Source organism: Rhinoderma darwinii, chromosome 4 (genome assembly GCF_050947455.1).
Source record: "Rhinoderma darwinii isolate aRhiDar2 chromosome 4, aRhiDar2.hap1, whole genome shotgun sequence".
In the NCBI taxonomy this organism is placed as follows: Eukaryota; Metazoa; Chordata; class Amphibia; order Anura; family Rhinodermatidae; genus Rhinoderma; species Rhinoderma darwinii.
In genome coordinates, this window is record NC_134690.1 from 86,397,395 (window position 1) to 86,410,335 (window position 12,941).

General features: G+C 47.1%; 1 protein-coding gene across 1 annotated transcript in view; it reads right to left on the reverse strand.

The window, feature by feature from the left end:
• ARHGEF4 (Rho guanine nucleotide exchange factor 4) overlaps window positions 1-12,941 on the reverse strand; it is a 230,153-nt gene that overhangs the window by 83,721 nt on the left and 133,491 nt on the right. The window contains exon 4 of the mRNA XM_075861300.1: window positions 6,797-6,932. Within this exon, the coding sequence (XP_075717415.1) occupies window positions 6,797-6,932 (136 nt within the window). The remainder of the gene's footprint in view (window positions 1-6,796; window positions 6,933-12,941) is intronic.

Consider the following 12,941-nt stretch of genomic DNA (forward strand, 5'->3'; position numbering starts at 1 on the left):
CGATATATGCACACAAAAGGTGATTTACATGGAAAAAAAAGGTGTTCTGTGAATACTCGCGTTTTAAATCTACACAAATACATTACAGAATTACTTAAATAGCAATTCCCTAATAGGCTGAGTTGACACGTCGCAGATTTGAGGCAGATTTTCAGCGCAGATTTTACACTTTGCAATGCAAAAGGGGGAGATCTGCGTCAAAACTGAAACAAAATCTGAGACAAATCCGCAACGTGTGAACTCAGCCATATAGTGCAATTCTTACAACCACTCCATTTAATTCTGGTCGATACCTGGAACTAATTGTAGCAAGTAGAACGCAATTGTTTTTCCAGAAAGATTGCCTTACATTTAGCAAGACAGTAGCCTGAGCTCCACGAATGATCTGCAAGTAGTAAACTCTTCTAAGGATGGGCACATCCATTCCCCGGCATCCCGTCGGTTCTGAGTGCTACATTCTACATCGTTCCATACCACCCTACCATAGCAAACATCACTATGCATTCACTTTCATACCAGTCACTTTCCTGCCACCTGTTCATATTATTTCCTACATACAGAAAAGAAGCCCTCATCCTGATCTAACCATTGTTACCGGTTTGATATGTACTATCCTGAAGACCACCATGTTGTCCATTCAGTACCCCAAGCTTTTATATTCCAGTCTATTCACTGCCCAACACAAGGGAAGCCCAGTCTAGATATAGAAGCAATTCTCCTTACCAGAAGCAGACTGCAGGCTTTCCAGGCTCCAGTATCTAGACAGCACCCCTCTCATGCCAGCACCACCACCCCAACCAATGCAGCTACTGCTGTCGGAATCCGAGCCAGAGGAAAGCCCAGAGCTCCCACAACTAGTGTGCGGGTTCATTGGATCACTTGTGCATGGCTGCTGAGTCCTCATCCGGATGGAGCCTCTTGTTGCTTCTTGCCGGCTCTTGTACCTGGCAGTGCTGGCTCAATGCTGAGCAGCCTGGCTATCCTTGTAGAATGCAACCTGACATCATAGGGGGCCTCTAGGGGGGCTCCAGAAATCACAAGCTCCATCCAACTCCCTCCTTATCCATGGCTCAGTGCCATAAGGGTCTCTAAGCAACTGCTACTAATATCAAGGACTTACAAGGTTTCTACGTTGAGAAATCCATGTGAATCGTCCTATTGTTTTAAGGGAATCCTCCCCGAGAAACCCTGCTAAGCCCAATACCGTTCCTGTGCTGCATCCCATTGATGTAACCAGAGGGATGTCATTGGATTTATCTTCCCATGTGATTCATTTATTAAATTTATACTCCGACCCAACTTACAAATCAATTACAGTCTAATTACTTTATGTTTATCGACTTCTATTCTACACATGAAGGCCTTGTTCACACTTTGCATTTTCATGCAGTTTTTGTATGCAGTTTTTTTGTCCAAAGCTGGAATAAAAGACAAAAAAACTAGCAATGTACAGTCCTTGTGTTGTATAGAACTGTAATAGGGCACCAATATATACCTATGGGGCCATACTGTACCTCCGTATGCCTCCAATTTCATATGGACTCACAGGTTTTGTCTGTTGGACTTTGAATACTTAAAAATTGTGGCATGCTCTATCAGTTGCTCTGTGAACCATATGGTGGTACACAGAGTCCCTGTGGCTCCGTAGCATGGCCCTGGTGTGTGCATGAGGCCTGAAGCTTTCAATTGTACTTACATCTCCCTTAGGGTATGTTCACACGCAGTGAGCAAAAACTTCTGAAAATACGGAGCTGTTTTCATGTGAAAACAGCTTCTGATTTTCAGACGTTTTTTTTAACAACTCACGTTTTTTACGGAGTCAATGAAAAACGCCTCCAAAAACTTCCCGAGAAGTGTCCTGCACTTCTTTTGACGAGCCGTATTTTGACAGCGACACGTAAAATAAAGGCTCGTGGGAACAGAACATCGTAACTCCCATTGAAAGCAATGGGCAGATGTTTGTAGGCGTATTAGGGGTGTTTTTTTCAGGCGTAATTCGAGGTGTAAAATGGCCGAATTACGTCTGAAAACAGTGCGTGTGAACATACCCTCAAGGCTCCTTTCCTGACTTGGGCTAAAAATCTGCATATAATTACAAAGAGTGAATACATCCCAATGGCCTCATTCTATGGCTATAGCACCAAAACAGTACACCAAAAAGTGCATTAAAAGAAAACAGTTTTAAGAAATATCCGCAGTACCCTGTTCACATATAGAAATTTTGGAGCAGGATCCAAATATAGTAGAAGTATGGCTCTATTCACACTAGCGTTATTCCCTTTCTGTCAGGGGTTCTGGTATTTTCGACAACAAGAACAGTGTAGTCTGCAGCTATATTCTTGCCTTCAAATATTCCACAACCCTGATGGGCCCAAATATAAGTCAATGGGATCAGTCAGGATTTTTTGGGATGCGTTCAACAACGGATCTGTCATGGCTATAATGGCTCTGTTATGAATGGAAGACAAAATAGTGTAAACAGAGAATATTTCGTTCCCCCCTTTTATTGTTCCATTGTTTAGGATTCCCTCTTAATTTTGGTTAAAAATAACAAAAAACAACTGAAATCAATAGAAAAAGGGGCAAAAAACAACAACATACTGTGATCCCTACATTCCCATTCACTAGCATTAAACATCTGGCCATAATAATAAAATTTAGCTGAGAAAAACTGTGGTGCCATTGCACATCTATCTATCTATCTATCTATCTATCTATCTATCTATCTATCTATCTATCTATCTATCTATCTATCTATCTATCTATCTATCTATCTATCTATCTATCAAAACAGTATGTATATATATATTTACACATATATATAGATATATATATACATACACATATATATATATATATATATATATTATATATTATTTTTTGTTATAACATGCTAAAATGAGAATTACAAGTGCTTGTCCTCCCTTGGTGTAGTGCGAATAGTGTCCTTGATGAGATCTCCTCCTACTTTGCAGTTTATCTTCTACATGTCAAAAGGCCTTGACGGAGATGAATGTCAGGGATGTGGTATGTAAAGTGCTTCTCCTTTAAAACAGCATTCTATTCTATTCTATTCTCACTTGCAAGCATTAAACAGAAGCAAGGCACTAATCTCCCCCACCCCCAATTACCATGTTATGCTCTGTGTTAGGGCTTGTCCACATGTAACGGAACAGCTGCAGAAAATTTCTGCAGCAATTCCGTTGAAAATAGCAGAATTTCCGCTGCAGTAAAAACGCACCATTTCATGCGTTTTTGACTGCAGAAAATGGTGCATATTTTGCGGCGTTTTTCTCAATGTTGAGAGATGGTGACATCTCCTTCGAAAAACGCAGCAATTCAGTCCACTTTCCAAAGCAGGAATTGATATGCTGGGGAATGAAAATTACGCACCGCAGGTCAATTTCTGCACGGAATATTTACGCAGCGTGTGGATGAGATTTGTTAAATCTCACCCACTTTGCTGCTACTGTATTCCGCTGCGTATTTTCCATCCGCAATTCCGGATGGAAAATACGCAGCAATTCCGCTACGTGTGGACGAGTCCTTACGCTATGAATTGGCTACATGTATTTGCAATCCTCTTAGAAGCAGCCTAGGCTGAATTTAAAATGTTAATATATGTAGTATTGGGAACTTAAAGGGGTTGCCCACCTTCTAACAACTGATGACCTATCCGCCGGATAGGTCATAAGTATGTTATCGGTGCGGGTCCGACATCCGGACATCGCACCGATAAGCCACTCCGTTGCCCTGCGGGCACCGGATGTTGTGGCACATACTGCGATGTATGAAGCCCGGAAGCAGTTGGCTCTGTACATAGTATAGCGGCCGTGCTGCAGAACTTCTCCTATTCACTTTGTGACCGGATGCTTCCGGCATGGACGTCCGGTGCACGGAGGCACCGGAACAGCTAATCTATATTTGAACTGCACTGTGTATTTCCCATTGAATTCAACAGGAGCTTTTTCTAGGTGTATTCTAAGTGTTTTTAGAGGCGTATTTTATGACGTATCACAAGGTGTATTACGCGCCGAAATATGTCTGCAATTTATCCATGTGAACATAGCCTTACACATGTAAATGTTTACAGATTCTTAGACCTGTAGATATGTGGGATAAAGCAGCAATTATGGGAGCAGACATTTTTCTGGACTTCTTGGTAGTAATCCCATTAAAGAATATTATAGTCAGCCTCTCCTCTGCCTGAAATAGTTTCTACCAGGGAATAGTAGATTTAATTCAGCAACACAGCAATGAGGATAAGGGCATGTTCACACGGAGCGTTTTCAGCTGTTTTTTGGGCAGTAAACGTCCCGAAAAACAGCAGAAAAATCGGAACCAGAACGCCTCCAAACATCTGCCCATTGATTTCAATGGGAAAAATGGCGTTCTGTTCCGACGGGCAATTTTTTTTGCGAGCGTTTTTCAAAACGGCCGCGTAAAAAAACGGCAGAGAAAAAGAAATGCAGGTCACTTGTTCAGCCGTTTTTGGAGCCGTTTTTCATAGATATATACACACACACACACACACACGCAGACACACACACACACACACACACACACACACACACACACACACACACACACACATATACACATATACAGTGAAGGAAATAAGTATTTGATCCCTTGCTGATTTTGTAAGTTTGCCCACTGTCAAAGACATGAACAGTCTAGAATTTTTAGGCTAGGTTAATTTTACCAGTGAGAGATAGATTATATAAAAAAAATAAAATAAATCACATAGTCAAAATTATATATATTTATTTGCATTGTGCACAGAGAAATAAGTATTTGATCCCCTACCAACCATTAAGAGTTCAGCCTCCTCCAGACCAGTTACACGCTCCAAATCAACTTGGTGCCTGCATTAAAGACAACTGTCTTACATGGTCACCTGTATAAAAGACTCCTGTCCACAGACTCAATCAGTCTGACTCTAACCTCTACAACATGGGCAAGACCAAAGAGCTTTCTAAGGATGTCAGGGACAAGATCATAGACCTGCACAAGGCTGGAATGGGCTACAAAACCATAAGTAAGACGCTGGGTGAGAAGGAGACAACAGTTGGTGCAATAGTAAGAAAATGGAAGACATACAAAATGAATGTCAATCGATCTGGGGCTCCATGCAAAATCTCACCTCGTGGGGTATCCTTGATCCTGAGGAAGGTGAGAGCTCAGCCGAAAACTACACGGGGGGAACTTGTTAATGATCTCAAGGCAGCTGGGACCACAGTCACCAAGAAAACCATTGGTAACACATTACGCCGTAATGGATTAAAATCCTGCAGTGCCCGCAAGATCCCCCTGCTCAAGAAGGCACATGTACAGGCCCATCTGAAGTTTGCAAATGAACATCTGGATGATTCTGAGAGTGATTGGGAGAAGGTGATGTGGTCAGATGAGACTAAAATTGAGCTCTTTGGCATTAACTCTACTCACCGTGTTTGGAGGAAGAGAAATGCTGCCTATGACCCAAAGAACACCGTCCCCACTGTCAAGCATGGAGGTGGAAACATTATGTTTTGGGGGTGTTTCTCTGCTAAGAGGGCACAGGACTACTTCACTGCATCAATGGGAGAATGGATGGAGCCATGTACCGTCAAATCCTGAGTGACAACCTCCTTCCCTCCACCAGGACATTAAAAATGGCTCGTGGCTGGGTCTTCCAGCACGACAAGGAACCGAAACATACAGCCAAGGCAACAAAGGAGTGGCTCAAAAAGAAGCACATTAAGGTCATGGAGTGGCCTAGCCAGTCTCCAGACCTTAATCCCATCGAAAACTTATGGAGGGAGCTGAAGATCCGAGTTGCCAATCGACAGCCTCGAAATCGTAATGATTTACAGATGATCTGCAAAGAGGAGTGGGCCAAAATTCCATCTAACATGTGTGCAAACCTCATCATCAACTACAAAAAACGTCTGACTGCTGTGCTTGCCAACAAGGGTTTTGCCACCAAGTATTAACTCTTGTTTGCCAAAGGGATCAAATACTTATTTCGCAGTGCACAATGCAAATAAATATATATAATTTTGACAATGTGATTTTCTTTTTTTTTTATATATATAATATATTTCTCACTGGTAAAATTAACCTAGCCTAAAAATTCTAGACTGTTCATGTCTTTGACAGTGGGCAAACTTACAAAATCAGCAAGGGATCAAATACTTATTTCCTTCACTGTATTTCAATGGGGCCGTTCACACGACTGTTGTTTCAATGGAGCGTGTGAAGGGCCTGCGAAAAAATAGGTCATATTCTATTTTTTTGCACTTCACGCATCCCTCCATAGACTCTAGTCTATGGGGGATGCGTGATAACGCGTCCTGCACGGGTGTACCTCGGACATGAAAAACTACAGTTTTTCATATCCGAGGTTGGCTACGTTCCTCTGAAGGTAGCCTTAGGATGCGGCATGCTTTTTCTATGTACAGTAAGCCACTCCCCAAGTACAGGGCACACCCACATAACGACAGCAAAAGTTCCCCTTTAACATCACCATGAGAGGGACTCCAGTATCTAGTGCCAACAGTCCTCAATAAACAATAGTTGTAGTACCTCAGATGAACCATGCCAACAGCTTAATAAAATCACCCCATAATATTGCACCCCTGTTTAAATAAGACTCTGATATACAGATACGGTTTTCTTTATCAGGATTCGGTACATACAATCCTTACAATACATACTGTACAACCTGACAAGACTTCCGTAGAATATGAGAGGTTCAGCGATGTCACGAATTTATAATGAACCTAATCCCTAATTAATAAATTATTGTACATACCTGGGAAGGTGACGCGCCTCACACAGCCCACGAGATCAAGCCTGGTTGGAGTGCTCTGGGAGAATGAGTGTATCTTCAATGGTCGAATGCGAAATATGCCATAAGGTGCAGCGGATCCACTCCTACTTATTCTTTCCTAAATAAAGTTAGAAGATGAAGTCATTGTTGTCAATGTTGATTGTTATGTCCATCAGGGTTGGATTTCTCCAGGACATTTAATGCTAATGTTGATAATAAAAAAAAAAATAGTGTGTAAGAAGTTAGTGAATTAGTCACAACAACCGTAAGATAAAGACATGGACAAAAAGTATTGAACTGGTTATTATATGGTTTATTGTTACAAAGGAAGGTGCCAAGTCCATGAAAACATATTATTAGTGTAGGTGACCTGCAGTAAGTTTGAAGAAATGTTGTGTATCAAGTACCATGACAAGAGGGCATCTTCTACATCTAGAGGAAATAAGGTTTCACCATCATCACAGGCGGGGATTCTTTACTGTAAGAGAAGTGACACTATGGAACTCTCCGCCACAGTATGTTGTGATGGTTGATTCATTGAGGAGTTTAAGGAGGGCCTGGATGCCTTTCTTGAGAAATATAATATTACAGGTTATTACTAGATTCTGGAGATGGGATGTTGATCCAGGGAATTATTCTGATTGCCATATTTGGAGTCAGGGAGGAATTTTTCCCCTAATTAGACAACTGGCATCAATTTTATGGGGGGTTTTCCCTTCCTCTGGATTAACACGGTAGGATTATAGGTTGGACTTGATTGACCTGTGTCTTTTTTTCAACCTTATTATCTACGTAACTAGAGCATAAGGGATGAGGAGGCCATAGATAATTGTCTGAATTTGACCAATAACAAGCAGAGTAATAATAGTCAATTTCCCACTAGGACAATTCAAATATAAAACAAGGACGATTTTTCACTATGATAGAAAAATGTTTCCATACAATTTTTCCTATCAAGGATATAGCTTTACATGCATATGATTTTTGAGATGGAAACACAGAATCAGGCATGTTGTAATCCAACAGTGGCGTAACTACCGCCGTAGCGGCTGCTACGGGGCCTGCGGCTTGAGGGGGCCCGTGTCGCCCGGCGGCACGGGCCCCCACCATGGCCGGAGGCTCTGCTAGCAGCCGCTATGGCTGCTACAGCGCGACGCCACTTAACACTACGGCAGAGCAGGGAGGTATCTCCACGCTCTGCTATTAAACAAAAGACATGTATCCCCTATCCACAGGACAGGGGATACATGTGTGATCGCTGGCATTGATAGGGAGAACGGGGGACTGAAAGTCCCCTGAAGTTCTCCATCACAAACCTCTGACTTCCGGGGTTTGTGTCGGCAGCTACGTAGAAATGAATGGAGTGCCGGTCGCGCTTGTGCGCATGCGTGACCAGCGCTCCTTTCATTTTTATTGAGCTGCGCACACGCCGGAAGTCAGAGGTTAGTCATGGAGAACCGTTCTACCTATCGCTGCCAGCGATCACACATGTATCCCCTATCCTGTGGATAGGGGATACATGTCTTTTGTAGGACACACTGTAGGTCACATTTTTTGGGGGGTTGGGGACGCTGTATGGCGTTCCCTACAGGGGGCTGTATGGCGTTCCCTACAGGGGGGGGCTGTATGATGTTCCCTACAGGGGGGGGCTGTATGGCGTTCCCTACAGGCGGGGGGCTGTATGGCGTTCCCTACAGGGGGGGCTGTATGACGTTCCCTCCAGGGGGGGCTGTATGGCATTCCCTAAAGGGGGAGCTGTATGGTGTTCCCTACAGGGAGGCTGTATGGCGTTCCCTACAGGGGGAGCTGTATGGTGTTCCCTACAGGGGGAGCTGTATGGCGTTCCCTACAGGGGGGGCTGTATGGCGTTCCCTACAGGGGGGAGCTGTATGGCATTCCCTACAAGGGGGGGCTGTATGACGTTCCCTACAGGGGGGAGCTGTATGGCGTTCCCTACAGGGGGGGCTGTATGGCGTTCCCTACAGGGGGGCTGTATGGCGTTCCCTACAGGTGGGAGCTGTATGGCGTTCCCTACAGGGGGGGGCTGTATGGCGTTCCCTACGGGGGGGCTGTATGGCGTTCCCTACAGGGGGGAGCTGTATGGCATTCCCTACAGGGGGGGGGCTGTATGGCGTTCCCTACAGGGGGGGCTGTATGACGTTCCCTACAGGGGGGAGCTGTATGGCGTTCCCTACAGGGGGCGGGGCTGTATGGCGTTCCCTACAGGGGGGGCTGTATGGCGTTCCCTACAGGGGAGGCTGTATGGCGTTCCCTACAGGGGGGGCTGTATGGCGTTCCCTACAGGGGGGGCTGTATGGCGTTCCCTACAGGGGGGGCTGTATGGCTTTCCCTACAGGGGGGGCTGTATGGCGTTCCCTACAGGGGGGCTGTATGGCGTTCCCTACAGGGGGTGGGGGCTGTATGGCATTCCCTACAGGGGGGGGCTGTATGGCGTTCCCTACAGGGGGGGGCTGTATGGCGTTCCCTACAGGAGGGCTGTATGGCGTTCCCTACAGGGGGGGCTGTATGGCGTTCCCTACAGGGGGGCTGTATGGCGTTCTCTACAGGGGGGTCTTTATGGCGTTGTCTACAGTGGGGGCTGTATGGCGTTCTCTACAGGGGGGTCTGTATGGCGTTCTCTACAGTGGGGGCTCTATGGCGTTCTCTACAGGGGGGTCTGTATGGCGTTGTCTACAGTGGGGGCTGTATGGCGTTCTCTACAGGGGGGTCTGTATGGCGTTCTCTACAGTGGGGGCTCTATGGCGTTCTCTACAGTGGGGGCTGTATGGCGTTCTCTACAGTGGGGGCTGTATGGCGTTCTCTACTGTGGGGGCTATATGGCGTTCTCTACAGTGGGGGCTGTATGGCGTTATCTACAGGGGGGCTGTATCGCATCATCTACAGGGGGGGCTGTATGGCGTTATCTACAGGGGGCTGTATGGCGTTATCTACAGGGGGCTGTTTGGTGTTATCTACAGGGGGCTGTATGGCGTTATCTACAGGGGGGCTGTATGGCGTTATCTACAGGGGGGGCTGTATGGCGTTATCTACGGGTGGGGGCTGTAAAAAAGGCACTATCTACAAGGGTGGGGTTGTGTTACACCCAGGGGAGGGGGGGCCCCAGTCAAAAGATTGCTATGGGGCCCAGTCTTTCCTAGTTACGCCCCTGCAATCCAACATGCCTTTGTAATGGCAGGAAGGAGGTGAAGGGAAAGTGAGCCCTAATCTACCCACCGCCCTGTCCCTGCCTACTTGCAACGACCCGCCCTAGGCGACGAGGTACAACTGGGCGGCGGTCCCTACGCTGTCTAAGTGCACGGGAGAACAAACAGGGAACACGCAAGGGAAGGGGCAGTAGCCACGGAACGCCACGAGGAAACGGGGCGGCGAACGAACAGTCAGGACCAGGACGAAGTGAGTACACCCGAGCGGGCACGGAGACAGAAGCAAGCCAGGGGCAAGCAAAGCAGGTCAAGCAGAACTGCAGCAAGGCAGAAGCAGGCTGGAGCAAGCAGCAGTGGGGCCAGGAATCCAAAAGAATTACAAGCACTGAGGGAGAGCACAGGGCAGGTAATAAAGGGCAGGGGTCGGAGCTAACTACGACAGACCAGGCCGCGATAGGCTCTCCCACTCCTGAGCCTGCCACCCTGGTTGGTGGGAGATGGTGTCAGTCGAACAGGTCTGGCCTCAGGTGTGGATTGATTAATCCCAGGAGTATAGCTAGATGAAGTACCTGGCAGATCCCTAACAGTACTCCCCCTTTTATGAGGGGCCACCGGACCCTTACTAAGGGGACCCGGTTTAGTGGGGAAGAGGAGGTGGAACCTCCTGATCAATACCCCAGCGTGAACATCACGGGCAGGTACCCAAGTCCTCTCCTCCGGCCCGTATCCTCTCCAATGGACCAGGTACTGGAGGGAGCCCTGGACCATCCTACTGTCCATAATCTTGGCCACCTCGAATTCCACCCCCTCAGGGGTGAGAACGGGAACAGGAGGTATCCTCGAGGGGGACCAGGACGGGGAGCAGCGTTTAAGGAGGGAGGCATGGAAGACGTCATGTATGCGAAAGGATGGGGGGAGCTCCAGACGGAAGGATACAGGGTTGAGGACTTCAATGATCTTATAAGGTCCAATAAATCGGGGAGCAAACTTCCTGGACGGGACCTTAAGGCGCAAGTTCCTGGACGACAACCAGACCAAATCCCCGACGACAAACCGGGGGTTAGCAGAACGTCTACTATCCGCCTGAATCTTTTGTGCACTCTGGGACGCCTCTAGGTTCTTCTGAACCTGGGCCCAGACAGTGCACAGTTCCCGATGAACCTCCTCTACCTCAGGATTATTGGAACAACCAGGGGAGACGGAGGAGAACCTTGGGTTAAACCCGAAATTACAGAAAAACGGGGAGACCCCTGACGAGTTACTGACCCGGTTATTCAGGGAAAATTCAGCAAGGGGAAGGAATGAGACCCAATCGAATTGACAGTCAGAGATGAAACACCTTAAATATTGTTCCAGGGATTGGTTGGTCCTTTCCGTTTGGCCATTAGTTTCGGGATGGAAGGCGGAGGAGAAGGACAGATCAATCTCCAACTTTTTACAAAAAGCTCTCCAAAATAAGGAAACAAATTGTACCCCTCTGTCAGAAACGATATTGACTGGGGCCCCATGGAGACGCAGGATGTGTTTCACAAACAAAGAAGCTAACGTCTTGGCGTTAGGTAGCTTCTTAAGGGGCACAAAGTGGCACATCTTGCTGAAGCGGTCGACTACCACCCACACCACCGACTTGCCCTGAGATGGAGGCAAATCGGTGATAAAATCCATGGAGATATGGGTCCAAGGTCTCTGGGGAATGGGCAAGGAACGTAGTAGGCCCGCAGGTCGGGACCTAGGGGTTTTGGACCTAGCGCAAACCTCACAAGCGGCGACGTAAGCCCTAACATCTTTAGGCAACCCAGGCCACCAATAGTTTCTGGTAATGAGGTGTTTGGTGCCCAAGATGCCAGGATGACCAGATAGAGCGGAGTCATGGTTTTCCCTGAGTACCCTCAGCCGGTATTGCAGGGGAACAAACAGTTTGTCCCCAGGGACGTTCCCGGGAGCTGCACCCTGATCAGCCGCGATATCAGAAGCTAAATCAGAATCCGTGGCAGAGACGATTATACCAGGGGGTAAAATACAAGCAGGATCCTTCTCGGAAGGAGGATTGGCCATGAAACTACGTGACAGAGCGTCAGCCTTAATATTCTTGGACCCAGCCCTATAGGTAACCAAGAAATTAAATCTGGTAAAGAATAGTGCCCACCGAGCTTGTCTAGGATTAAGCCTCCGGGCCGATTCTAGGAAAACCAGATTCTTGTGATCCGTAAGGACCGTTACCTGGTGTCTGGCCCCCTCCAGGAAGTGCCGCCACTCCTCAAAAGCCCATTTAATGGCTAGAAGTTCGCGGTTGCCAATATCATAGTTACTCTCCGTGGGCGAAAACTTCCTAGAGAAGTAAGCACAGGGGCGGAGATGGGTGAGGGAGCTGGTACCCTGGGACAAGACAGCCCCCACTCCCACCTCGGAAGCGTCAACCTCCACAATAAATGGCTCCTCTTGGTTGGGCTGAATCAGCACGGGGGCCGAGATAAAGCACTTCTTGAGAGTCTCAAAGGCCTGGACGGCCTCAGGGGGCCAATGGAGGACATCGGCACCCTTGCGGGTAAGGTCCGTAAGAGGCTTAGCGACGACCGAGAAGTTGGCAATAAATCTCCTGTAATAGTTGGCGAACCCTAAAAAACACTGTAACGCCTTAAGGGAGGCAGGTTGGACCCATTCCGCCACAGCTTGAACCTTGGCAGGGTCCATGCGGAATTCATGAGGAGTGAGGATTTGCCCTAAAAATGGTATCTCCTGTACCCCAAAGACACATTTTTCAGTCTTAGCAAACAGATTATTCTCCCGAAGGACCTGGAGCACCTTCCTGACATGCTCCACGTGGGAGGACCAGTCCTTGGAAAACACCAGTATGTCATCAAGGTACACAACAAGAAAATTACCCAGGTACTCTCTCAGGATTTCATTAATAAAATTCTGGAAGACAGCAGGGGCATTACACAACCCAAAGGGCATGACCAGGT